This window comes from Protopterus annectens, chromosome 13.part0 (genome assembly GCF_019279795.1).
Source record: "Protopterus annectens isolate FY-2018-M chromosome 13.part0, PAN1.0, whole genome shotgun sequence".
Classification (NCBI taxonomy): Eukaryota; Metazoa; Chordata; order Ceratodontiformes; family Protopteridae; genus Protopterus; species Protopterus annectens.
The window spans coordinates 789,984,525-790,011,346 of record NC_056747.1 but is presented as its reverse complement, the minus strand read 5'-3'; the positions used below and the strand labels follow the sequence as shown (position 1 = coordinate 790,011,346).

General features: G+C 43.1%; 1 protein-coding gene across 1 annotated transcript in view; it reads left to right on the top strand.

Moving 5' to 3' along the window:
• The window catches only part of NCOR1 (nuclear receptor corepressor 1), a 4,682,182-nt gene that overhangs the window by 3,864,494 nt on the left and 790,866 nt on the right, over positions 1-26,822 (top strand). The window contains exons 30-31 of the mRNA XM_044054890.1: positions 10,326-10,567; positions 10,787-11,141. Of these exons, the coding sequence (XP_043910825.1) occupies positions 10,326-10,567; positions 10,787-11,141 (597 nt within the window). The remainder of the gene's footprint in view (positions 1-10,325; positions 10,568-10,786; positions 11,142-26,822) is intronic.

Below are 26,822 nucleotides of genomic sequence, written 5' to 3'. Positions count from 1 at the left end.
ACGGGTTCTGTCATTAGAAGGCATGCTTGGTTAAAGGAACAGACACTGCCTGATCATGTTAAAGCAAAATTATTGGATGCTCCATTACAGCATGATACTTTGTTTGGTGTTAAGGCAGAAGACATGTTGAAGAAAATGGAGGATAAAGCGAAATCCATGCAGACAGTTAAGGATCTCTTACAGGTACAGCCCCCCAGATTTAGCAGGAACTGGCCTACAAAGAATTGGTCCTTTCCAGTGTCAGGCAACAAAGAGGCAGATACAGACGCCCCAGAGGCAAATCTCAGCCCCAAGGCTCATACAGTCCTAAACAATGGGGTGCTTCTACCTCCAAAAGCGAAGACAAATCACAACCATACAGGAAACAGTCCCAATGACTTTCCTCTGCCAGATCCAAGCACTTATCTTTTGGCAGCCCCCCTTAGGGGGAAAACTAGCACTTTTTTCATCAAATTGGCACATAATTACCCAGGACAAATGGGTCTTGAACATAGTGTCTCAGGGCTACAGGTTCCACTTTCACACCCTGCCAGGGGCAAAAGGTATGCCAGACCTGCCACACAATCAATGGGCAGAGGCACAAAAGCAAGTTTCATCCCTCATGGGCATGAGGGCCATTCAACAAGCACCACAACAAGAACAGGGTCAAGGATTTTACTCAAGACTTTTCTTGTGCCCAGAAAGGACAAAGCCTGGAGACCAATATTGGACCTATCTATACTAAACACATTTCTGGATGTTCCAAAATTCAGAATGTTGACAGCAGCTACTGCCCATGCTGGGCAAGAAGGCTTGGCTCGTAACTTTGGACCTAAAAGAGGCATACCTGCATGTCCCAATCAGACAATCTTGCAGAAGATACCTCAGATTCATAGCTGGCTCAATGCACTACCAATTCTCTGCACTGCCCTTTGGCTTTTCTACTGTGCCCAGGGTCTTCACAAAATGCCTGGCACCAGTAATTGCATTTTGCAGACAGAGGAATTCAAATATATCCTTACTTGGACGACTGGCTTATTCAAGCAGAGAACAGAGACATTCTGCTAAAGCATCTGGCGTTTGTAAAAAGATTACTAATTTGTTTAGGGTACACAGTAAACGAAAAGAAATCAAAACTAGTACCCTCTCAAGAGATAATATTCCTGGGTGCAAGCTTAAACACAACTGCCCAGATGGCTTATCTCACGCCAGACAAAGAAAGGCAACTGACTTCTTACTTCAAAATGTTGGCAACAAAGACCCAGTTATCTGCAAGGAAAATCCTGCAGGCTTTGGGCTTCATGGCATCCTGCATTCTGCTAATTCAATATGCCAGACTGCATATGAGGAAACTACAATGGTATCTAAAAAGTGTTTGGACTCAACATTGCCACAGCCTGGAAGCATTAATTACCCTCATTCCCTGCCTGCAACAGGAGTTTCGATGGTGGGCACAGGCCTGTCACCACAACAAGGGACAGCCATTCACTTTACCCACAGCCAGGCAGACACTAACAACGGATGCATCAGATTATGCCTGGGGGGCCCACATGGCAGGAAAATGTATTCAGGACACATGGCCCGCAAGCCAGATGCATCTTCATATCAATCAAAAAGAGATACTAGCTGTTCAGAATGTCCTGACAGCTTTCAAGGGACTACTTCATCCAGGCCAACTACTGATAAAGACGGACAATACTACAGTCATGTGGTACATAAACAAACCTGGAGGCACACATTCCTACCCCCTCTGCAGACAAGCCATGACTGTGTGGGACACAGCATTAACTTATCAAATTCACCTGCAAGCACAATTCCTGCCAGGAAAAATAAATACTCCTGCAGACTAACTCAGCGCAAACCTCATGGATCCCCATGAGTGGAAACTGGATCCACAAGTCTTCAGCATAACAAGGAAATGGGGATGCCCAGACATAGATCTATTTGCCTCCCCTCACAACTGCCAATTACAGAGATTCTGCACAAGGATTTATCACAAGCTAGCATGGAAAGTGGATGCCCTATCCTTCAGCTGGAAAAACCTAACAGTATATGCCTTTCCTCCACTGCCTCTCCTCCCCAAGGTACTCCTAAAGGTCAGACAAGAGAAGCCAAAAATGATACTGATTGCCCCAGACTGGCCACGCCAGCACTGGTACGAAATCCTAAAGAACTTGTCTCAAGGTCCAGCCTGGACATTGCCTCTAACTTCTCACTTACTGACCCAACAAAACAATCAGATCCTGCACAGCCAACTCAGGACCTTAAATCTGGCAGCATGGCGAATAATGTAGCCATTCAGAACACTCCTTTTTCAAAAGCTGTCATTGATGTTATCTTGGAGGCCAGGAGGCCCAGTACCAGAAAATCTCATGCAAAAAAATGGAAGAGATTCTGTGCTTGGAACCAGGATCAAGGAATTGACACGTTTGTACCAAATATTCCTCCGATTTTGCAATACTTAACTGAGATGCTGGACAAAGGCCTGTCCTTTTCATCAATTAAGATTCATGCCTCTGCCATTTCAGCCCATTACAATACGGAACCACCTATTTTTTCTCATCCTTTAATAAGGCAGTACCTCAGAGGGGCCAAAAACATAAGACCTCCAAGGAGAGCACCAATACCTGCATGGGACCTCAATTAAGTCTTGGAAAAGCTCACACTACCTCCTTTTGAGCCAGCCTCAACGGCTGACATAAAATTCCTATCCTGGAAAACAGTTCTGTTCCTAGCAATAACTTCTGCAAGACAAGTCTCGGAGTTACGGGTACTCATGGCTGTGGAACCTTTCATCATTTTCCATCCAGACAGGGTTTGTCTGAGGACGAACCCTACATTTATGCCTAAGGTGGTGTCCAGTGTGGCCCTTAAACAAAACCATTCACTTGCCTACCTTTTATCCAAACCCACAGAACAAGGGTGAGAGACTTCTGCATTCTTTGGACATACACAGACAACTATGCTTCTACTTGGACAGAACTAAAGCTTTCAGAAAGACTGAGCAACTTTTAGTGGCATATGCTGCAGCATCATAAGGAAAGGCTATCTCAAAGCAGACTACTTCTAAATGGATAGGCCATTGCATTCGTTTCTGCTATTCACAGCATGACAAGTCAGTGCCTAAGGGCATTAGGCCACATTCAACCAGAAAAGCAGCCACTTCAGCAGCCTTCCTCAGAGGAGTACCAACCAAAGAAATCTTAGAAGCTGCAACTTGGAGTTCAGTGCACACTTTTACAGAGCACTACCACTTACCTCTCTACTCTAAATCCAGAGCAGGCTTTGCCACTGCAGTTCTGAAGGGCCTCATGGCCTCTCCTAATCCTATTTAGCCCAGCCACCCATCCTCAGCTTTGGGATTCAACCCAAGAGTAATGACTGCAACAGTGAAATACGATGAACATAGTACAGTTGTGTATCTACCATAAATGTAGATGTTTGAGTGTATTCATTGTTGCAGTCCAGGTTACCCTCCCACCGTCCCCCTTTCTTTTGCTGGGGTTTATCTGTATTTCTCTATTCTATACAATGTATGTGGTGTATTTTCTTGTAGATGAAGGAAATGTTTACTTTAGTGCATGCATGTTTATTGGCATAATCTACTTAGCCTACCCTTCTGGGGGCACCTGACATCTGGGGCAAGAAAAACTGAAGAAAATAGCATCTGCTGCATCTTTTATACCCCTGGCGCACTGACGTTAGGGAAGAGGCGACAGCAACAGACGCCGAACCAGGACTTTGGAATTCAGGCCGACTGTGGGTAGCCTGTATCCCGCAGGATAACCCAAGAGTAATGACTGCAACAGTGAATACACTCGAACATCTACATTTATGGTAGGTACACAACTGTATTTTTTTGAGTGTCATTTTCCCCACTGATGAGATTTGTGTAGCTACTACTTGGTTAACAGTGCATACATCTGTCTCTCATTATCAGATGTATGTACAGTCCAGAGCTCATTCCTGCTTTGGCTCTGGTGTTCTCAGGAACATCCTTTCTTAATTCCATCCAGGAATTTATATATCTAGGGATTCTGTCCCATTCATTGAATCAGACGAAAATAGATGTCATTGTATACGTAGATTATGTACTCACCATAGTGATAGGTTCGTGCTGGCCTGTTTTCATCTGGTTCAGCATCCCTCCCACCATTTCCCTTCCAAATTGTCATTTACAGATCATTGAAGAATGGGTAGTCTCTGTGGGAGTCTGTATATCTCTGATCTCAGCAGGTTAATTGTCTCAGTATTCTTACAGGATCCTTCATCTTTCAGTTTTCCTTTTTGTTCATGTTTTATTTAACTGCAGAGTTATTACTAGTTGCATATATTGTTATATTGGGCAAACTCGATCTGCGGTAATCTGAGAATGGTAAGGGTGTTGTGGGTAGGAGAGGAGTCAGAGCCCTGGATCCAAAGGTTTGGAGGTGCCAAGGCTGTATCAGAGTCTGATCTGAGTCCTTTTCATTGAACCAGTTGAAAATAGGACAACACAGATCTGTTATGGTGAGTACGTAACTTTAATTTTCCAGTATTGGCTTCTAGTGGGTTTTTATTCATTTTTTTGGGTGGGGGTACAGGCTAAGGGGAGAAAGACATGTTAACCAGATTTTTTTTTTTTTTTTTTTTTTTTTTAATGAATGGCAGAAGTCCTAAAGAAAACAGTGAGAAGCTTAAAATAAATTCCTTCAACCTCTGGTTCTGATGATGTACCATTTAAGACATCCTAGAGCAGGGAAAAATACAGGCTGTCAGAAAGATGAAAAGTCTGGTGTATGCCATCATGTATTTTGCTCACAAGGGAGGAAAAGAACAGGTCTCCTGCATCTTTGCAGTTTCTTGAAAAAGCTGTTAATGTGAAGGAGACGGAGCGTTTACCCATTCATGTCAAGTTTGTATACATCTTTCATTATAACCCTTTTATGGGAGGTGGGTTCTCTAAGACATTTGCCCAGTGGTCAGTGTCTTTTGAGTTAAAAGCTGGTGTATGTCCAATCATGGTGATGCTCGATGTGTGTGTGGGAGGCATTACCAGATTGCTGTGCCATTTCTCAGGGGAAAACGACAGTCCTCTGTGGTGCTGTCTTAAGTTTGAATTTTGTGGAGACTGTTAATAGTCTTTTTGCTGAACAATAATTGAATGCATTTATTTATTTTTCACAATTTTAATGTCCTCTTTGAGTCCCCCCCACACACGCACACGAACACTCCTTGCCTGGGCATTTAAGGATTAAACAGCTGTCAGTGTAACAAATTTGGGTCTTAAGTCTTGTCGGGCTTTGCACATGACCTGAAGGAATTTATGGGTAGCCTGTGCTGCTGTGCAAAATCTTGACATCATCTTGGCTTTGTGTGTCTGCAATACCTAGAACAGGGGATCTTTTTATTTTACCATGATGTCTGTTTAACATGAAATCTACACTATTTGAGTGTTACGTTATGCTCCAGCAAAAGCCTGCTTTTGTATACTGCTTACTTTTGAGTCAGGAGGCTGTTCAGTGATTTGGGTAAAATATTTGAGGTACTACTTTAACTTAGGAATGTTACCCTTAGAATTATTACTGTGTATTTCTGTTGCTTGTACCTTAAACTGACAGAATATAGTAAAAAATAAAGTAAATGATGTGGATAAAAGATTTCAGGAGAATGTCTGTTCCTCAACAACCTGAGAAATGTATATGTGCATAAAGTTGGTCTTCGGTCTAAAACTGAATTCATATCATAGTCTAACTCAAAGGGAAGCATTAGTTTGAAAGTGAAATGTCATTTTGAATCACCTTTAATACACTGTGTTCATTTCTCCTTCCACTTAATCCCCCCACCTCCCCAGCTATAGTTATTGAAAGGGAGCGACTGTGAATGTGAAATGGAATACTATTTTTAAAAGTTTACCATGGTTGTGCCACTGGAGTGTCCTGCCCATTCAACACAGTTCCCATTAACAAAAGTTAAATGCTTTTAGTTTTAGCTTGTTCCCATTGTCCATGGCATCTGAAAGAAACTCCTCAGCAATCCGAATGGCCTCAGCTGTGCATCAGTGTTGAGCTTGCCATAAGCATAGTTGAAGGAATTATCTAATGACGTGGCTCTGCCTCTTATCAAAATCAACAGTAGCTTACTTAGAAGTATCTTTCCCAAACACATGAAAACAGACCAAGATAATCCCGCTGCACAAAAATGGTGAATATAGTTGTTCCTTCAGCTTTTCCCAGTTAGGGGTCGCCACAGCGAAACTCCGGTCCGCTAATGATTGGCAGTAGATTTTCACGGTGCCAGCTCAACACCCAACCTTCAACGATGGCACGCCCATTCACGCATGTCTTTCGAACACCACTCGATCACAGGGAGGACATGCAGACTCCACACAGAAGGCGCTCCAGCCGAGAATTGAATGGGAGAACCTCTTGCTGTTTGGTGACAATGCTAAATGGTGAATATAGTAAAGCTGAAAATTAGGAGCATGTCACTGTCCTCAGTCCTCTATCAAAATGCTCAAATGTACAGTACTTGAACAGCTTGAAATGCATCTCCTTGACCACAGCTTGCTATGCTAACACCAGCCCATGATATTTTTATACCAAGACACAGTACTTTAAGTAGCCTACTGAAGTTTTTGGACCTAATAGTTACAGAGGCAAAGGTTATTCCACAATTGCACTGCCTTTATTGTTGAGAAAAGTACAGACATAGTGTTTGAACTGTATTAATATAATTTACCTGTTGGGTGCAAAACAGGACAAACTGTTCAGTGACAAAATTCAACATTTCAAAGTTTAGGTGTACCACAGTGATCTATAATCATATTATTTGCTATCTTTACTAGTGATGAACAATCCCATTGTCGATGTGTCTGCATGGTACAGTATGCAGATTACTTGGCTGTTATCCATAATGTATTAGAACTGCAGTATTTTTCAACATCCTTATTAGCTGTATATATATCAATGTAATTAATTTGGAGAAAAATACAACTTCCGATTGAGAATTGTACCTGTGCCATTGAACAGTAACTCACGGAGTATGTACAAATCATCTGGATTTACTGAAACTTTAACAACTCATTAAAGGTCCTTAGATGCTTACTACCTTAATTTAAACCAAAACTTATAGACTCATAGATTACTACTAGGCTAACTGCCCTTGCGAACTATTTTAAGCCTAGCCAATTATCCCTTGTGAGACTCAAACCCTGTACCTTGTGTTTGTAAGGCAAACACCTTAACCATTAGGCCACCCTCCCAACTTACAAAATTGGTGTTGTGGGGGCTCGAACCATGAATGCCTGCTCTTCAGCCGACGTCTTATCGTTATCTTATAGTTATCTAAGCATTTCTTAAATACAGTAGCTATTGGTAACCTTAAAAACGATATACTCAATAAAATGCCTGCAACATGACAACGAAGCTAAATTTGCAGCAGGCCAACCTACTCATATACATCAGTCTGCAACTCAAAACATAATTGGCTGTCTCTGGAAAACAAAGTTAAGCATATTTATCTTTACTCAAACTGCTGTACAGTTCAGCCTTAACCAGTATGCTAAAGTGGCATACTATGATTTAACTTTGGTTGGCCAGTCAAAGCCTGCTCAAAGAAGTTAAACTTAAGACAGGAGATGATGCTCCAAGCATCTGTCATCAAAATGGCATAAATTCCCCATCCAGTTAAGAAGACTTAGCAGCTTCACAACATTTAAAATGTTTGTCACACCTAAAAGTTTGCTAAAAAAGATGCATCGCATAAGACATTATTTGGCTATAGGTTCTTGTCTCACATTGAGCCTCTCTCAAACCACTGAAAATCCTTGGGGGAAAAAAGCTTCAGTGTACGGAAGTAGATTGATGATCTTTGACGCACACATGAAATAGCTTTAAAAATGTTGCTTCTACAGTCTTTTAATACTGATTTTCACTTGAATCCACTTTCTCTCTGTTACCTTCTCCTAGTTGGCTAAGAAACTTAAAATCAGTATAGAGCAGTTAGCATTAAAGTACGTAGCATCTTAGACTTGCTGAGCCCTCCCCCAAAACAGGCCGGAATTGCCACAGAGAGGCTGGCATCCCCTTTAAAAATCTCTTAACTGTACCTCTCCCTCACACAGGCAGGCAGGTCACTTGAAATTATCTTTGTATATGCTACAGATCCTTACTTTTGAATTTAACTAATTTATACAATTGGTCATAAATAACTTTCACTATATTTTGACCATCTTTCCACTTTCTGTATCTTGATCTTTCTGTTGTCTAGATTTCTCTTCCACCTCACCCCATTCATTTAATCTGTAAATGACAAGCTGATTTTTAGTGATCTACACTTTCCATGTTTAACAGATTAATGTAGACAGCCACCAACACTTATCACTGTAACCTGATCCTGCTGATTGGCACAGTGAACTATTCTGTTGTCATATTGTCCATTCTCATCCTTTCCGTATTCTCATTACCTCCTCCACCTCACTTAAACACCTAAATAGTGCCATCTGAGCACCACTGGAAAAATACAGTGCCCCCAGTAGTGGTAAAACAGATCAATATTATTCATTTGTCATTTTTTTCTACATCTACCCTGTTCCCCATCTGACTACCAAGGAGATTTTTTTTTTTGGGGGGGGGGCTTCAATTGCACTTAGAAGTATTAAATGTTATAAGTATTAAATTGCTAAAGTATTGAAAAATATAGAGTATTTACAAACAGGATGATTGCAAATGATGTGTAACTGCAACTTAGAGGTGTGACTATTTGCACTAACTGTAAAGTAGTGCACTGAGAGAAATGGTTCTGTTAGTCTGTTATATTAGTGTTAATTGACAAAGGTGTGGCTAGTTAAACTTATATATTCTGCTTGTTTAAATGTAATCTGTGCTTTTAGAATTTTATAAAAAAGGAAGGCCATTAAGAGTAAAGTACAATGTCAGTGTTACTTTTTATGTTTTTACAGCATTCAGCATAACAGTGCCTACTAATTGTAATATTGGGCTTTTCCTTGGCATCTTCTCATGGCAGTAAGGTGAGGAACTGGAAAGAACTTGAAACATTTACTGAATTCATAAGTAAATAACACTGATGTATTTATCATTTTAATCTGGTCCTAGTGTTTTTGCCAGCACTGTTAACAAATTCATTTGTTTCACTCTTCGTCATCACTTGCATTTAAATAAATGGAGCTTTGTTGTGTGCAGAGTATTCCAGTAGTACCCACAGGTTTTTGAAGTCTTGTCAGTAACTTTTTCCCCTGACCAGATTCTGTTTGATGGCTATGAAAAATCATTTTTCAGTTTCTGTTCAACAGTTTTATATTTCAGAATCTAGAAGATTTAGGATCTTTGCCTGGAAGTGTTCACATAGGTATTTTTATACCGCAAGTAGCGTCCAAATAATTTTTCCTCTGGTGGATAGAAAATGTTGTAGATGTGACAGGCAAGAAAGAGGTAACTGGGAACATATTTTTGGGGAGTGTAAGCTGGCAGACTTTAGAGACTCCCTGCAGACTGCTCTGTTGCAGATGCTGGGTGAGCAGATTGGACTGACTGGGGAAATTATTTTTTTGAGTTATGCTACAGAATTAGAATTGCCTAGACATAGTGTAGCCTTGCTGAGTCTAATTGTGATGTCTGCCAAAAAAGCAATTACTAGAAAATGGAAATCAAAAGTCTAGACCAACTTTACTAGAAGTAGTGAATGTAGTAACAGATAAAACAACTGGAATTGGGATCTTTAGAAAAGGGAAGGAGCAAACTACATAGGAAAAAAATGGGAATTGTGGGAAAATATATGCAGAGCAGGAATGAGGTTTAAGAGGCAGGACTTGAATGAGCCATATAATGCTTAACTGACGATGACTGGATGGTTTATAAATTATGTATAATGTTTGCAACTACAGTTTTCACTGGTGTCTATGATGTAAACTACAACTGAAGTGGTATCATTTTGTATGTTTTTCATTTATATAAATGTAAGATTGCCTTTGTCATATGTGAAAATTTAATAAAGATATTTGGAAAACAAAAAAAAACAGTTTTACATTTCAGATTTCATTTTTTGTATGAACTGTCCATACAAATGAGACAAAATTATTCTCTGGTACATTTTTTCTTGTATGTTTAATTAAAATATTTTGTTGAAAATCTTGTGCAACACTTCTGACAACCACCAAAGGTATGAAGATACATTATGTTCTGCAAATTAAGCCTTTTAGCATTTGCTGTTTTTAACTCTATGGCTAATAGTCCATGGGGTCTTTGTTTTATTCAGCAAACAGCCTGATGGAAAGTTAATTGTTACAGTAACTGCAACAATTTAGTAATTCACACGTTACATGTAACTGATCCCCTCTCATCCTCCAGGTACTCCTAGGGCAGCTGCTGATTCATATGATGAAGGACTGAAGTATGGAAAACAGATGAAACGAGAAAGTCCGCCCATACGTTCTTTTGAAGGAGGCATTACCAAAGGAAAACCATATGATGGAGTGACCACCATTAAGGAAACAGGCCGCTCTGTTCATGACCTTCTGAGCCAGGAGAACAGAAAGACTCCTGAAGTAGCCCCAAATGCACGGCCTGTCATTGAAGGGTCTATAACACAGGTAAGAAATGCAGAAGACTTGCATGAGCTTCTTGCTTTACATTCGCACAAGACTTCTGTAGTATTGTATGAACAGCTTATGGTTAAATAATAAATACACTTACTGAAATACTGATCGTTACTTAGCTGTCTATTCTCAGCTTCGGTTCCTCTATCATATAGATGAAGTATAAACAAAAAAAACCTGGTAAATTTCATTTATCTTTTCTGTTTTCCCCAGGGAACACCAGTTAAATATGACAGCAGTGCCGCTTGCCAGTCTACTATTAAACATAATGTGAAGTCCCTCATCACAGGTCCCAGTAAGTCACAGCATAGTCCTCTAGAGTTGATGTCTGAGAGTGTGAAAGCAGCAGAAAGAGGGAAATATGAAGATGTGAAGACAGTTGATTCTGTGCGTCCTCGTCATACTGTAGTTAGCTCAGGTCCATCTGTTCTCAGGTCTGCACTTCATGAAGCTCCTAAATCTCAGCTGAGCCCAGGAGTGTATGAGGACAACAGTGCACGAAGAACTCCAGTCAGCTATGCAGGCTCAGTATCAAGGAGCTCTCCAATGATGAGCAGAGCGCCGGAAGGTACCATTTTTTATTCTAATAGTAATAATTTGTTTTGTCATTGGAATAATTTCTTGTTAAAGATTGTACATATGATAACCCATGCACAATATGTTATTTGTAGTCCCTGCCCCTGTGACAAGTCCTTGGCTGTAAGTTTTTCCTTTAAGCAGTAACGAGAGAGAATCATGATGGCTGGGTTTGTCTGCTTCGTTAATGTGTAATACGTCAATGTTGTATAATATTGATTTACAGCTTTAAAATCTTTTGCATATTTTCAGGGAATTTGGTGAAATTGCTTGTCATGTGGCACAGACTTACTAGTAGCTAACTCTGAGTATGCACCTCATGGAGGCTAGAAGCTTCATCCACAGTTTTCTGTTTACAAACGTGTGTTGCTATTGCTTGTTTGTCTCTAGTACTTATGAAGAGAAGGCTTGGGGTTTCCTTCAGATGCTTTAATATATACAAACACATTAGGATGTATAGCGGCATCTTTAAATGCGAACTAGTTAAGCAGCGCTTACGTACATACATGCTTACATCTCAACAGCTAACTTCAAAATGGCAGTCAGGCTCGCAAGTGCTCAGTATTTATACACTTGTACAAGTCCTGGGATAGCTTCTTTAAAGGTATCTACACACATACTGATCTACAGTATGTATGTTATGTAGTGTACTGGGGAAACATATTTGCAGAAATTAAGTACATTTGTTTGTAAGAGCTTTTTCTTAGACATGCAGAACAATAATTTACTGTTTGAGAAAAGCTCCAAGTACAGCCATCAGGAATTCTCTCTGTAAAGCAGCTTAGCAGAAAATTGGAACATTTAGATCCAGAAGTTTGATTAATTTCCTACGTGTAAGCAGATTACGAGAAAAGTAACAGTTAATTGTTGTACATTTCTCCATGCTGCATGGAGAGAAACATTGATGGTATTTAACAGCTTGCTTTTCTTAAAGGAAAAATAGACTAGCAGCAGTTTGAGTGACAGTCAGTGATTTTAGTGACTTTGGAAGAGCTTGCCATGTATCCACCATCCAATGTTCATCATATTGATCACTGATGCAGTAGCTATAGCTATATGGGTTATATCCTGCCAAGATACAACTGATGGCCAGCTTAAAAAGCATCAGCGCACCTTCCACCTGCCCAGACTGTCTGGCAGCTAGAGCTTAGCTGACTGTAAGAGAAGTATGAGTGACAAGCCCTTCAGAGCTTTACTGCCACTGAAGAGTACTCTCCTCTGAGGCTTTCGAGAGTCAGTATTTGGCTTGTGCTGTTCCTTTGCTGGGCAGATAAGTTCTCTTTTTGGGGGGGACTTGCATTCATTATTTTTTTTTAATCATTAATACTTTCCTCTTCAGGAATGTTATTTTAAAACTAGAAGTTTTTGTTTTAACAGACTACCACAAGATTGTGCTGTACATTTAAAAGTTGCTTAATGTTACTGAAAACCATTTTTCGAGGAAAAATTGTTTTACTTTGTTGGGGTGGCAGTGTGTTTCTAAGTGATTTTTTACTGTCTGTTTGTGAAAAAGTGACTTTTAAAGGCTTTGTGTTTACTGGTATTTGCTTCTTGGTTCCCCTGGGGAAGAGAGACCATTTTCGATTTGACCATGGGACAATCTGTCTGTCCTTCTTCCAGCCACAAAAAGAAAGTTAAGCAAACAGCTTTTCCCATCATAGCAAACTAATAATTTCCCTCAGCTGCAGGTGGGTGACACCTGCTGTGGGTATTAGTTGTACCTTACACCACTCTTCTTTTACCCTGATTCACTCTGGTGTAGCACCTGCATCCACTATGTACTGGGAGTTGGGCACATCCTCTGTGACTTTTGGGGACCTTCATTGGTCAAGGGAGAGCCACTCTTGTTCCTGGTAGAGGGAATAGGGAAGGATAAAGAGAGTTTTTATTGCATTAGGTGGCAGCAGAAAGGAACTCAGTGCCTTGTAGGTGGAGACATTTCCCACATGCTATTCTTGCTTTCTGCCCTAGGTGGCACGAGCCCTGTGAGTTCATAGAGGTTGGCTTAAGGAAAAACCCTAGCTGGCTGCAGTATAATGGCCAGTGCTTCTCTTCCCCACTCCATTTGCAGTGGGGACATTCATACCTTTAAGGCAAAGAGGTCTTTTATCTGGAGAGGCAAAGCCCACTCAGCAAAGGGACACATCAGGTGCAGTGACATCAGGTGGAAAAGGAACAGTGGTGTAAGCAAAGACCTGAAGTCTGGTCAAAAATTGACAAGATGTTTTGTGGTTCAAGAAACCAGGGCTGTCAAGGGAAGGGCAACCATTACCAAAAGCTCTGTTTACATGAACTAAGTATAATTATTAGTTCAGAGTTGGAGATTAACTGAGGAAATGGAAGTATACAAGATTAAAATGTGAAACAAATAAAAAGACAGAAATGAGAAGTAAAGTGGTGATGTGTTGCAGCATTAATGAAGGCAGGAAAGAGTGCCATGAACTGCACAGAAAATATGTTGCAGTTGAATTTCAGGCTTCATTTATTGTGTGCAATTCTAAGCATGAGGAGAGTTGTCCTGCTTTTAATCAGATGTTCCTCATGTTTCACTGTTGCAGTCATTACACTTGGGTTATCCTGCTGGCAGGCTACCTGCAGTCAGCCAGAGTTCCAAAGTCTAGGTCCGGCGTCGGTTGCAGTCGCCTCTTCCCTGACTTCAGTGTGCCAGGGGTATAAAAGATGCAACCGGCACCATTTTCTTCAGTCTTTATTGCCGCGCGGTGCCCAAAAAAAAAAGCAGTTTGCAAGAGCCGGTTGGCCGACTCCTGAGATTTTTGAAATCGAGTTTCAGAACCGAAGTCTTCAATAAAGCTAAGTACCCCGTTGGGGAAACTTTTTCTTGCTCCAGACCGATGTCAGTAAAAGTTAACAATTGTATTTCTTGTGGGAATCAAATACCTCATAAGGACTTCCACTCTTACTGTATTCCTTGCCTAGGCCCTGACCACGACATTACTAGTTTTCGGTTTTGTGCTAGATTCAATAAACGCACTATTAAGCGTCGATTTGATTTTGCTTTACATTACTTTGGCCGAAGGTTTAACTACATAATGCCATCGGAACAACCGACGACCGGAATTCATAAAAAACGCAAAGACAAAGAAAAGGACAGGCATCCGAGGTCCAAAACCGACGACGAAGCCTCTTCTAGGCCAGTCGCCAGTTCTCAGTGAGGCACTTTTGCAGCCCCTGACACCCGCTACCTCAGGGCCACAGGCCGTATCCGACTCCCACGTGGAGACACCTAGGCCTCTGGAAACTCAAGGTATTGGGCCTGCAGAAACTATTCCCTCAGATGGGTCCAGAGCCGCTGAGCAGGCATCGGCTTCTGAGGGTGTTTTCATACCTTCGCAGCTTACTATTAAGTCCACTGCAGCAGCCAAGGCAAAGTCAAAAACACCATTAAAGACAAGGAAACAAGTACAGCATTCTCCTGGACAGTCATCCATGCCAAAGAAACAGATGCTTAAAATGGCCGAAGACCTAATTACTTTGATCAGGGGTTCCCATCCCCCTCCTGATGAAAGGCCTAGGCAAGACACTGACTATGATTCCTCTGACCAGGTTTCTATTTCCTCTGATTCCTCTTCAGATCAGGGATATTCTCTCCCTCCTTATGATGACTCTGATGCAGAAAAATCTATATCTTTAGCCTCTCCGCCTGAGGATTATTCTTTTGGGGAAACCCTGCACACCATGAGGGAGCATTTCCATTGGGGGAGCCAGGATTGCTCAGAATCCAAGAAAAGGCTCAGACTTTCTTTTATTGCCCCAGCACAGGCCCCTGGCTATCCCCCCCGTGCTTGACATTGTTGATTATGTTTTCTCTGAATCCAGTCTGTCTCCTGATTCTTTACCCCCTGCACCAGTCAAGCCAGACAGGCACTACAAGGGTCCCTGACTCTCATAAATTTTTTTACAAAAACCCTGCTGCAGACCCAGAAACAGTTTCTCAGGGTCCCAAAGGGGTTAAGGCTTCCACTGCTAAAAACCATGTCCCCTCTGATAGGGATTCCAGAGCTCTGGATAGATGGGGGAAAAAAGTTTACACTTCTGCTACTTTAGCTGTAAGGGCTTTAAACTGCCAGTTTCACATGCTTAAATATCAACAGTACCTCATGTCTTTGTTAAAACAGTAAATGCTTACAAACTCAAAGTCCTGACAGTAAGGAAATGCAGGATTTATTGCATGCAGCTGAACAAGTGGGAAACCATACTCTGCAATGTGGTTTTGATTCATTAGAGGCTTCATGTAGAGCCGCAGTTACAAGCTCTGTCATTCGAAACGATGCTTGGTTGAACGAACAAAGTTTACCTGAACATGTTAAAGTAAAATTATTGAATGCTCCACTACAGCAAGATACTTTGTTTGGTGTTAAGGCAGAAGAGATGTTAAAGAAAATGGAGGATAAAGCAAAATCAATGCAGACAGTAAAGGATTTCTTACAAGTTCAACCACTTAGATTTAGCAGAAATTGGCCTTCAAAAAATTGGTCCTTTCCAGTGCCAGACAGGCCACAAAGAGGCAGATACAGATGCCCAAGAGGCAGATCTCAGCCCCAAGGCTCCTACAAACCTAAACAATGGGGTGCTTCAGTCTCCAAAGGAGGAGAAGACAAATCACAACCTTATAGGAAACCGTCCCAATGACTTCCCTCTACAAATGCCAAGCACTTACCTTTTGGCAGCACCCCTAGGGGGAAAGCTAGCACTATTCTCACAAAATTGGCACACAATTACCCAGGACAAATGGGTACTGAATATTGTTTCTCAGGGTTACAGGTTCCACTTTCGCACCCTTCCAAAATCAAAAGGTATGCCGGATCTGCCACAAAACCAATGGGCAGAGGCACAAAAACAAATTGCTGCTGTCATGGACATGGGAGCTATTCAAAGAGTACCACAGCAAGAACAGGGATAAGGATTTTACTCAAGACTCTTCCTAGTACCCAGAAAGGACAAAGCCTGGAGACCAATACTGGATTTGTCAATCCTAAATACTTTCCTGGATGTTCCAAAATTCAAAATGTTAACACTGCAGCAACTTCTACCCATGCTGGGCAAGAAGGCTTGGCTAGTTACTTTGGACCTCAAGGAGGCACACCTGCATATCCTAATCAATCTTACAGAAGATACCTCAGATTCATAGCTGGCTCAATGCACTACCAGTTCTGTGCACTGCCCTTTGGCTTATCTACTGCGCCCAGGGTCTTCACAAAATGCCTGGCACCAATAATTGCATTTTGCAGACAAAGAGGAATTCAAATATATCCCTACTTGGACAACTGCCTTATTCAAGCAGAGAGCAAGGACATTATTCTGAAACATCTGGCGTTTGTAAAAAGATTACTAATTTGCCTAGGGTACACAGTAAACGAAAATAAATCAAAACTAGTGCCCTCTGAAGAGATAATATTCCTGGGTGCAAGCTTAAATACAACTGCCAGATGGCTTATCTCATACCAGACAAGCAAAGGCAACTGACTCATTACTTTCAAATGATGGCAACAAAGACCTAGCTCCCTGCAAGAAAAATTCTGCAGGCCCTGGGCTTCATGGTGTCCTGCATTCTACTAATTCCATATGCAAGACTGCATATGAGGAAAGTACAATGGTATCTAAAAAGTGTTTGGACTCAACATTGCCACAGCCTGGAAACAATAATAACTTTAATTCCCTGCCTACAACAGGAGTTTCGATGGTGGTCCCGGGCCTGTCACCACAACAAGGGACAGCCTTTCACCTTACCCACAGCCAGGCAGACAATAACAACAGATGCATCGGATTATGCCTGGGGGCACATATGGCAGGAAAATGTATTCAGGGCACGTGGCCCAAGGAACAAATGCATCTTCACATCAATCAAAAAGAGATGCTAGCTGTACAGAATGCCCTGATAGCTTTCAAGGACCTTCTACATCCAGGACAACTATTAATAAAGACGGACAATACCACAGTTATTGTTACAAGTGGATACAAGGAACAAAAAAACACAGTTATTGGTACAAGTGGATACAAGGAACAAAAAGTACACTGGCAGACGAACTAAGCAGAAATCTCATGGATCCTCATGAATGAATGCTAAATCCACAGGTCTTCAGCATGATAACATGTAAATGGGGGCGCACAGACATAGATCTTTTTGCCTCCCCTAACAACTGCCAACTACAGAAATTCTGCGCAAGAACTTATCATTCACAAGCATGGAAAGTGGATGCTCTATCATTCAGCTGGAAAACCCTGATAGTTTATGCCTTCCCTCCACTGCCTCTTCTTCCCAAGGTGCTCCTAAAAGTCAGACAAGAGAAGCCAAAAATTATCCTGATTGCCCCAGACTGGCCACGCCAGCACTGGTACCCAGTCCTAAAGAGCTTGTCTCAAGGCTCAGCCTGGCCTTTACCTCAAATTCCTCATCTTCTGACGCAACAAAACAATCAGATTCTGCACAGTCAACTCAGAACCTTAAATCTGGCTGCATGGCAGATAATATAGCCACTCGGCCGACTCCTCTCTCTAAAGCTGTTATGGATGTCATTTTAGAAGCCAGAAGGCCCAGCACTAGGAAATCTTATGCAGAAAAATGGAAGAGATTCTGTGTTTGGAACCAGGCACAAGGACTCGAACCACTTGTTCCAAATATACCTCAGATTTTACAATACCTAACTGAGATGCTGGACAAAGGCCTATCCTTCTCATCTATTAAGATCCATGCCTCTGCCATTTCAGCTCATTACAATACGGAACCTCCTATTTTTTCACATCCACTACTAAGACAGTACCTCAGAGGGGCAAAAAACATAAGACTCCCAAGGAGAGCACCAATACCTACTTGGGATTTCAATTTTGTTTTAGAAAAGCTCACACTGCCTCCTTTTGAACCAGCCAGCACAGCTGATCTAAAATTCTTATCATGGAAAACTGCTCTGCTCCTAGCAATAACTTCAGCAAGAAGAGTCTCAGAGTTATAGGCATTAATGGCAGTGGAACCTTTCATCATTTTTCACCAGGACAGGGTCTCTCTAAGGACAAACCCAACATTTATGCAGAAGGTGGTTTCCAATGTGGCTCTTAACCAAACCATTCATTTGCCAACTTTCTATCCAAATCCCCAGAATAAAGGGGAGAGACTTTTGCACGCTTTGGACATACACAAACAGCTATGATTCTACTTGGACAAAACAAAAGCTTTCAGAAAAACTGAGCAACTGTTTGTAGCCTTTGCTGCAGGATCACAAAGAAAGCCAATCTCAAAGCAGACAATTTCAGAATGGATAGGACACTGTATTCGCTTCTGTTATGCACAGCATGGCAAATCAGTACCCAAGGGCATTAGGCCACATTCTACCAGAGCAGTAGCCTTTCTCAGAGGAGTACCAACCAAAGACATTTTAGAAGCTGCAACCTGGAGTTCAGTGCACACTTTCACCAAGCACTACCACTTACTTCTCTACTCTAAATCCAGAGCAGGCTTTGCCACAGCAGATGTCCTTCAAGGATGCATCTGCAGTCCTTACAAATGGGTTGTCCTGTCGTCAGGCAACCCTTCGGTCAGCCGGATTCCAAAGTCTGGGTCTGGCCTCGGCTGGTGTCGCACTTCACCCGACGTCATAGCTGCAGTTATTCGGGTATAAAGGCATCAGCCGACGCCATTTTCCTCAGTCTTTCTTGCCGCGTGGCGCCCAAAGCAGAAGCTGTTCGCAAGTGCCGGTCAGTCAGAACCAGAGATTACTACTACCGAATACTTCTACTACTACCGAAGACTTCTAAAAAGCTAAGTACCCCATTGGGGACTCTTTCTTGCCTCAGCCGATGTCAGAAAAAGTGAATAACTGTTTAACTTGTGGGAAACAAATACCTCATAAAGATTTCCACTCTTACTGCTTACCTTGTTTAGGCCCAGACCACGACGTAGCAGCTTGTCTAGCCTGTGCTTCTTTTAATCGGCGGACGCTTAGACGTCAGTCGGAATTTGCTGAGGAGTTTTTCGGCTCCGATTTTGCTTACATTATGCCGTCGGATCCTCCGACTACGCAAATATCTAAAAAGCGCAAGGAAAAGGACCGACACTCGCGGTCCGCGGTTTCGGCCGAAACCGCGGTTAAGCCGACCACGAGTGTCTCGGTTTCGGCTGAAACCGAGCAAGCGGTTCTTCCTTCAGCCGAAAACTTACCTCCTACCGAGGCCTCTTCCAACCTGGTGGAATCGGCTTCTGAAATCCCACCTGCTCTTGCAGTTTCTCAGGAATTATCTGACACTGTTCCCTTGGATATTTCAACCCCTGCACGTGGAGCTGCTAGGCCACCTGCAACCATGTCCATTAAGGCCTTTGCCAGGGCTAAAGCAGCTAAAACTACTAAATCTGTGCCTGTTAAGACCCCCTCTCACAGGCCTAGCTCTAGTTCACAAATGCTTAGTCTAGCAGAGGATCTCATTTCTTTAATCCGGGGATCCCAACCTCAACCAGACAGGGCCTCTCACCCACCTCCAGAGAAGAGGCCTAGAGCAGAGCCCCCTGAGCCAGTTTCTACAGATTATTCCTCTGATGATTCAGATAATACAAACCCTCCAGAGGCTCCTTTCTCCCCTTATAAAGACTCTGATGCTGAAGAGTCTATTCCTTCTGCCTCTCCGCCTGAGGAATTTTCCTTTGGGGAAACCTTGCATGCTATGAGGGAACAATTTCAGTGGCAGGGTCAGGATTTTTCAGACTCCAGAAAGAGGCTTAGAACTTTTCTGCATTTACCACAACATAGGCCTTTAGCCATACCTCCAGTCCTTTCTGTTGTAGATGATGCATTTAATGATGCTTGTACTGCTCCTGATTCACTACCTCCGGCCCCTGCTAAGCCCGATAGGTACTACAGGGTCCCGGACACGCATTACCATTTGTATAAGGCTCCTTTTGCAGATCCCGAGACTATCTCCCAGGGACCTAAGGCTGTAGCAGCTACCTCTGCCAAAAACCCCCTCCCCTCTGAAAGGGAATCCAGGTCCTTAGAGAGATGGGGTAAAAAAGTTTACACTTCTGCTACTCTTTCAGCTAGGGCCTTGAACTGTCAGTTTCACATGATCCAGTATCAAGAATTTATGCTAGACCAGTTAACCAAAAAGCTGTCCTCAGATGAATCATTAGACAAAAAATCTGTTCAGGAAATGGTACATAACATACAGCAAGTCAGTAACCATTCCTTAAAATGCGGCTATGATGCACTGGAGGCTTCCTTTAGATCAGCTATGACTGGCACATTTATCAGAAGGCATGCATGGTTAAAAGAGCAGGCCTTACCAGACCATGTCAAATCAAAACTACTAGATGCTCCTATGGACAAGATCAATTTGTTTGGCTCTCCTGCACAACAGGTGCTGAAGAAGATGGAAGAGAAGGCAAAATCTGTCCAAACAGTGAAAGATTTCTTACAGGTCCAACCTCCAAGGTTTAGCAGGAATTGGCCCTCCAAGAATTGGTCCTTTCCAGACTCCTCCAGAGCTCAGAGAGGCAGAAATAGGCGTTCAAGAGGCAGAAGTCAATCCAGGGGTGCCTACAGGGACGCCAGTGGCAGGGTAACAACCAGTGAGGTACAGCCACAGACACAGCCACCACCACTACTACAGGACAATCACAGTGACTTGGCTCTGGCACCGCCTACCAGGGAACAACTAGAAGCACCCTTAGGCGGGAAGCTAGCTTTATTTTCAGTAAACTGGCATTACATCACAAGAGACAAGTGGATTTTGCAGACAATAGACCAAGGTTACAGGTTTCACTTCCATACTCTACCAGGGAAGAGAGGAATGCCAAACCTACCTCCAAATCAAAAGGCAGAAGCTCTAAAACAAATAACTCAATTATTAAGGATGAGAGCTGTGGAAAAGGTACCATCTATGGAGCAAGGACAGGGATTTTACTCCAGACTCTTCCTGGTACCAAGAAAAGAAAGCAAATGGAGACCTATTCTCGACCTGTCCGCTTTAAACACATTCCTCATTGTTCCAAAATTCAAAATGCTGACCCTACAGCAGCTTCTTCCCATGCTGGGCAAGGAGTCTTGGCTGGTAACTCTAGATCTCAAGGAGGCATACCTGCACGTCCCCATACGACCAAATTGCAGAAGATACCTCAGATTTCTTGCAGGATCAGAGCATTATCAATTCTCAGCATTGCCCTTTGGCTTATCTACTGTGCCCAGAGTATTCACGAAATGCCTGGCATCAGTAATTGCTCATTGCAGGCTTCAGGGAATCCAAATCTACCCTTACCTGGACGACTGCCTGATACAAGCGGACAGCAAAAACAAGCTAGCAGAAGACTTAAAAAGGGTCATTTACCTACTACAAGCCCTGGGATATACAGTCAATGTAAAAAAGTCAAGGCTGATACCATCCCAAAGGATAACCTTTTTGGGTGCAGAGCTGGACACAGCAAAACAAATGGCATTCCTAACAGTAGAAAAACAGGAGCAGCTCCCTCTCTACTTCTTGGCATTAACAAAGCAGAACCATCTAACAGCAAGAAAAGTCCTGCAAGCCTTGGGTTTCATGGCATCCTGCATAATATTGGTTCCACATGCCAGACTGCATATGAGAAAGTTACAGTGGTACCCAAGAAATTTATGGTCTCAGCACAAGCACAGCCTAGAAACCCAAATTCCAATAATTCCATGCCTGAAGCAAGAATTCCAATGGTGGGCTCAGGCCTGTCAATCAAACAAAGGACTGCCCTTCCACAACACTCAACCCAGCCAAACCATCACAACGGACGCCTCAGACCTCGGTTGGGGGGCCCACATGCTGGACAAGTGTATACAAGGTTTATGGTCTCAAGACCATCTACACCTACACATAAATCAAAAGGAAATGCTGGCAGTAAAACTGGCAATTCAGACATTCAGACCATTTCTTCAACAAGGTCAACTGTTGATAAGGACAGACAACACCACAGTTATGTGGTACATCAACAAACAGGGAGGCACACACTCGTACCCTCTATGCCGGATGGCAATGGACCTCTGGAATGTGGCCCTGAGCTACAACATTCAGTTACAAGCACTTTTTGTACCAGGAAAAGAAAACATTCTAGCAGACATACTAAGCAGAACTACCACGGATGCCCACGAATGGATGCTGCATCCGGACATCTTCAAAACCATTACGAGAAAATGGGAACTCCCAGAAGTAGACTTATTTGCATCCCCACTCAATCACCAACTAAAGAAGTTCTGCACAAGGACGTACCACCCACTTGCTTGGAAGGTGGACTCCCTATCTTTCAGTTGGAAAAACCTGACAGCATATGCATTCCCACCACTTCCTTTGATGCACAAGGTGCTATTGAAGATCAAAGAGGACCGTCCAAGGATCATTCTGATAGCTCCAGACTGGCCAAGACAACATTGGTACCCATTACTGAGGAGCATGTCTCGGGAACAAATATGGCCCCTGCCCCTAGATGTCCTTCAAGGATGCATCTGCAGTCATAACAAATGGGTTGTCCTGTCGTCAGGCAGCCCTTCGGTCGGCCAGATTCCAAAGTCTGGGTCCGGCTTCGGCTGATGTCGCACTTCACCCGACATCATCTCTGCTGGTCTTCGGGTATAAAGGCATCAGCCGACGCCATTTTCCTCCGTCTTTCTTGCTGCGCGGCGCCCGAAGCAGAAGCTGTTCGCAAGTGCCGGTCGGTCAGATCCAGAGATTACTACTACCGAATAATACTTCGAAGACTTCAAAAAAGCTAAGTACCCCGTTGGGGACTCTTTCTTGCCTCAGCCGATGTCAGAAAAAGTCAATAACTGTTTAACTTGTGGGAAACAAATACCTCATAAAGATTTCCACTCTTAACTGCCTGCCTTGCTTAGGCCCAGACCACGACGTAGCAGCCTGTTCGGCCTGTGCTTCCTTCAACCGACGAACGCTTAGGCGTCGGTCGGAGTTTGCTGAACAGTTTTTCGGCTCAGATTTTGTGTACATTATGCCGTCGGATCCTCCGACTACCCAAATTGTTAAAAAACGCAAAGAAAAAGACTGACACTCGCGGTCCGCTGTTTCGGCCGAAACCACGGTTAAGCAAGCCGCGAGTGTCTCGGTTTCGGCCGAAACCGAGAAAACCGGTCAATCTTCAGCCGAATCCATGACTACTACTGAGGCTCCCGCTACCTTAGTTGAATCGGCCTCAGAAGTTTTGCCTACTACTGTGGTTCCTAGTGATTTATCAGACACCATTCCTTTGGATGTCTCTACCCCAGCACGTGGTGCTGCTAGGCCTCCTGCAGCCATGTCTATTAAGGCCTTTGCCAGGGCTAAAGCAGCCAAAACTGTTAAATCAGTGCCTGTTAAGCCCCCCCTCACACAGGCCCACTTCTAGTTCACAAATGCTTACTCTGGCAGAGGATTTAATATCCTTAATTAGGGAATCCCAATCTCACCCAGACAGGGCCTCTCAGCCCCCAGAAAAGAGACCTAGAGCAGAGCCCCGAGCCAGTGTCCTCTGATGATTCTTGGATGACTCAGACATTACAGACCAGCCAGAGGCTCCTTTTTCTACTTATGAAGATTCCGATGCTGAAGAATCCATTCCATCTGCCTCTCCACCAGAGGAATTTTCCTTTGGGGAAACCTTACATGCCATGAGAGAACAATTCCAATGGCAGGGACAAGATTTCTCAGATTCATGAAAAAGGCTTAGGACATTTCTGCACTTACCACAACATAGGCCCTTAGCTATACCTCCAGTACTGCCTGTTGTGGATGATGCATTTAATGATGTTTGCACTGCTCCTGATACTTTACCTCCAGCCCCTGCCAAACCAGATAGATTTTACAGGGTGCCAGACACTCATCACCACCTATACAAGGCCCCACTTGCAGATCCTGAGACTATATCCCAGGGGCCTAAGGCAGTAGCCTCGACCTCAGCAAAAACCCTATTCCTTCTGAAAGGGAATCCAGGTCCTTAGAGAGATGGGGAAAAAGTTTACACCTCTGCTACTCTCTCAGCTAGAGCTTTAAACTGTCAGTTTCATATGATCCAATACCAAGAGTTTATGCTTGATCAGTTAACTAAGAAGCTGTCCACTGATGACTCCTTAGATAAGAAATATGTTTTAGAAATGGTGAATAACATTCAGCAGGTTAGTAACCATTCTTTAAAATGTGGCTATGATGCACTGGAGGCTTCATTTAGATCAGCCATGACTGGCACAGTGATAAGAAGGCATGCATGGTTGAAAGAACAGGTCTTGCCGGATCATGTTAAAGCAAAGCTGTTAGATGCTCCTATGGATAAGGCCAGTCTACTTGGTACACCTGCTCAGCAAGTAATGAAGAAAATGGAAGAGAAGGCAAAATCTGTACAAACAGTTAAGGATTTCTTACAGGTTCAGCCCCCAAGGTTTAGCAGGAACTGGCCTGCCAAAAATTGGTCCTTTCCAGACTCCTCAAAATCTCAAAGAGGCAGGAATAGACACTGTAGAGGCAGAAATCAATCCAGAGGAGGTGCCTACAGAGGACGACAGTGGCAAGGCAATAACCGAGGCACAGACACAACCACTGCCACTGCAACAGGACAATCACAGTGACTTGGCTCTGACACCGCCTACCAGGGAGCAAATAACAGCACCTTTAGGCGGAAAGTTAGCCTTATTTTCGAAAAATTGGCACTATATCACAAAAGACAAGTGGATTTTGCAAACCATAGACCAAGGTTACAGGTTCCACTTCCACACCTTACCAGTAAAAAGAGGAATGCCAAACCTACCTCCAAATCAAAAAACAGAAGCTCTAAAGCAGATAGCGCAATTAACAAAGATAAGAGCTGTGGAAAGAGTACCAATAACAGAACAGGGCAAAGGATTCTACTCCAGACTCTTCCTAGTACCAAGAAAAGAGAGAAGTTGGAGACCTATTCTCGACCTGTCCTTCTTAAACACATACATCATTGTCCCAAAATTCAAAATGCTGACCCTACAGCAACTTCTTCCCATGCTGGGCAAGGAGTGTTGGCTGGTAACTCTAGATCTCAAGGAGGCATACCTGCACGTCCCCATACGACCAAATTGCAGAAGATACCTCAGATTTCTTGCAGGATCAGAGCATTATCAATTCTCAGCATTGCCCTTTGGCTTATCTACTGCGCCCAGAGTATTCACAAACAATGCCTGGCATCAGTAATCGCTCACTGCAGGCTACAGGGAATCCAAATTTATCCATACCTGGACGACTGCCTGTTACAAGCGGACAACAAAAGCAAGCTGACAACAGATTTACAAAGAGTCATTTGCTTACTACAAGCCCTGGGATACACAGTCAATTTACAAAAGTCAAGACTGATACCATCCCAAACAAGAACATTCTTGGGTGGAATTGGACACAGCAAAACAAATGGCATTCCTAACTGCAGAAAAACAAAACAACTCCCTCTTTACTTCTTGGCATTAACAAAGCAGAACAAACTAACAGCAAGAAAAGTACTGCAGGCCTTGGGCTTCATGGCATCATGCATAATCTTGGTCCCACATGCCAGACTGCATATGAGAAAGCTACAGTGGTACCTAAAGAATTTATGGTCTCAACACAGGCACAGCTTAGAAACCGAAATCCCACTAATCCCATGCCTGAAACAGGAGTTCCTATGGTGGGCTCAAGCATGCCAGTCAAACCCAGGCTTGCCCTTCCACAACTTTCAAGCAAGCCAAACCATCACAACGGACGCCTCAGACCTAGGCTGGGGGCACATGTTGGACAAATGCATACAAGGATTGTGGACTCCAGACCAGCTGCACCTGCACATAAACCAAAAAGAAATGCTGGCAGTAAAACTAGCAATCCAGAAATTCAGACCATTCCTCAAAGAAGGCCATTTAATGATAAGGACAGACAACACCACAGTCATGTGGTACATCAACAAACAGGGAGGCACTCATTCATACCCCTATGCAGAATGACTCTGGACCTTTGGAATATGGCTCTGAGCTACAACATCCAGTTACAGGCAATATTTGTGCCGGAAAAGAAAACACCCTAGCAGACATGTTAAGCAGAACCACCTCGGATGCTCACGAATGGATGCTACACCCGGACATCTTCAAGGCCATCACAAAGAAATGGGGAATGCCACAAATAGACCTATTTGCATCCCCACTCAATCACCAGCTCAAAAAATTCTGCACAAGGACATACCACCCACTTGCATGGAAGGTGGACTCTCTATCCTTCAGCTGGAAAGGCCTGACAGCATATGCATTTCCACCTCTTCCTTTGATGCACAAGGTACTACTGAAAATCAAAGAGGAACCAAGGATAATCCTGATAGCTCCGAATTGGCCAAGACAACACTGGTATCCATTGCTGAGGAGCATGTCTCAGGGGAGAATGTGGTCAATACCCCTGATGCCTTTGATGTTAACTCAGAACAACTACAACATCATGCACTCAAACCTAAAAACCTTGCATCTGACTGCCTGGAACATCACATAGCAGCAACTAACCCAGACCTATCCCAAAGGGTTAAAGACATTATCCTTGAAGCCCGCAGACCTTCAACAAGAAGGAACTATGCAGGAAAATGGAAAAGATTTGTCATTTGGAGTACTGAAAGAGGAAAAGATGTGTCGAACATAGATATTGCTAACATCCTGGAGTACTTGGCAGAGCTTCTACATACAGGCCTGTCCTATTCCTC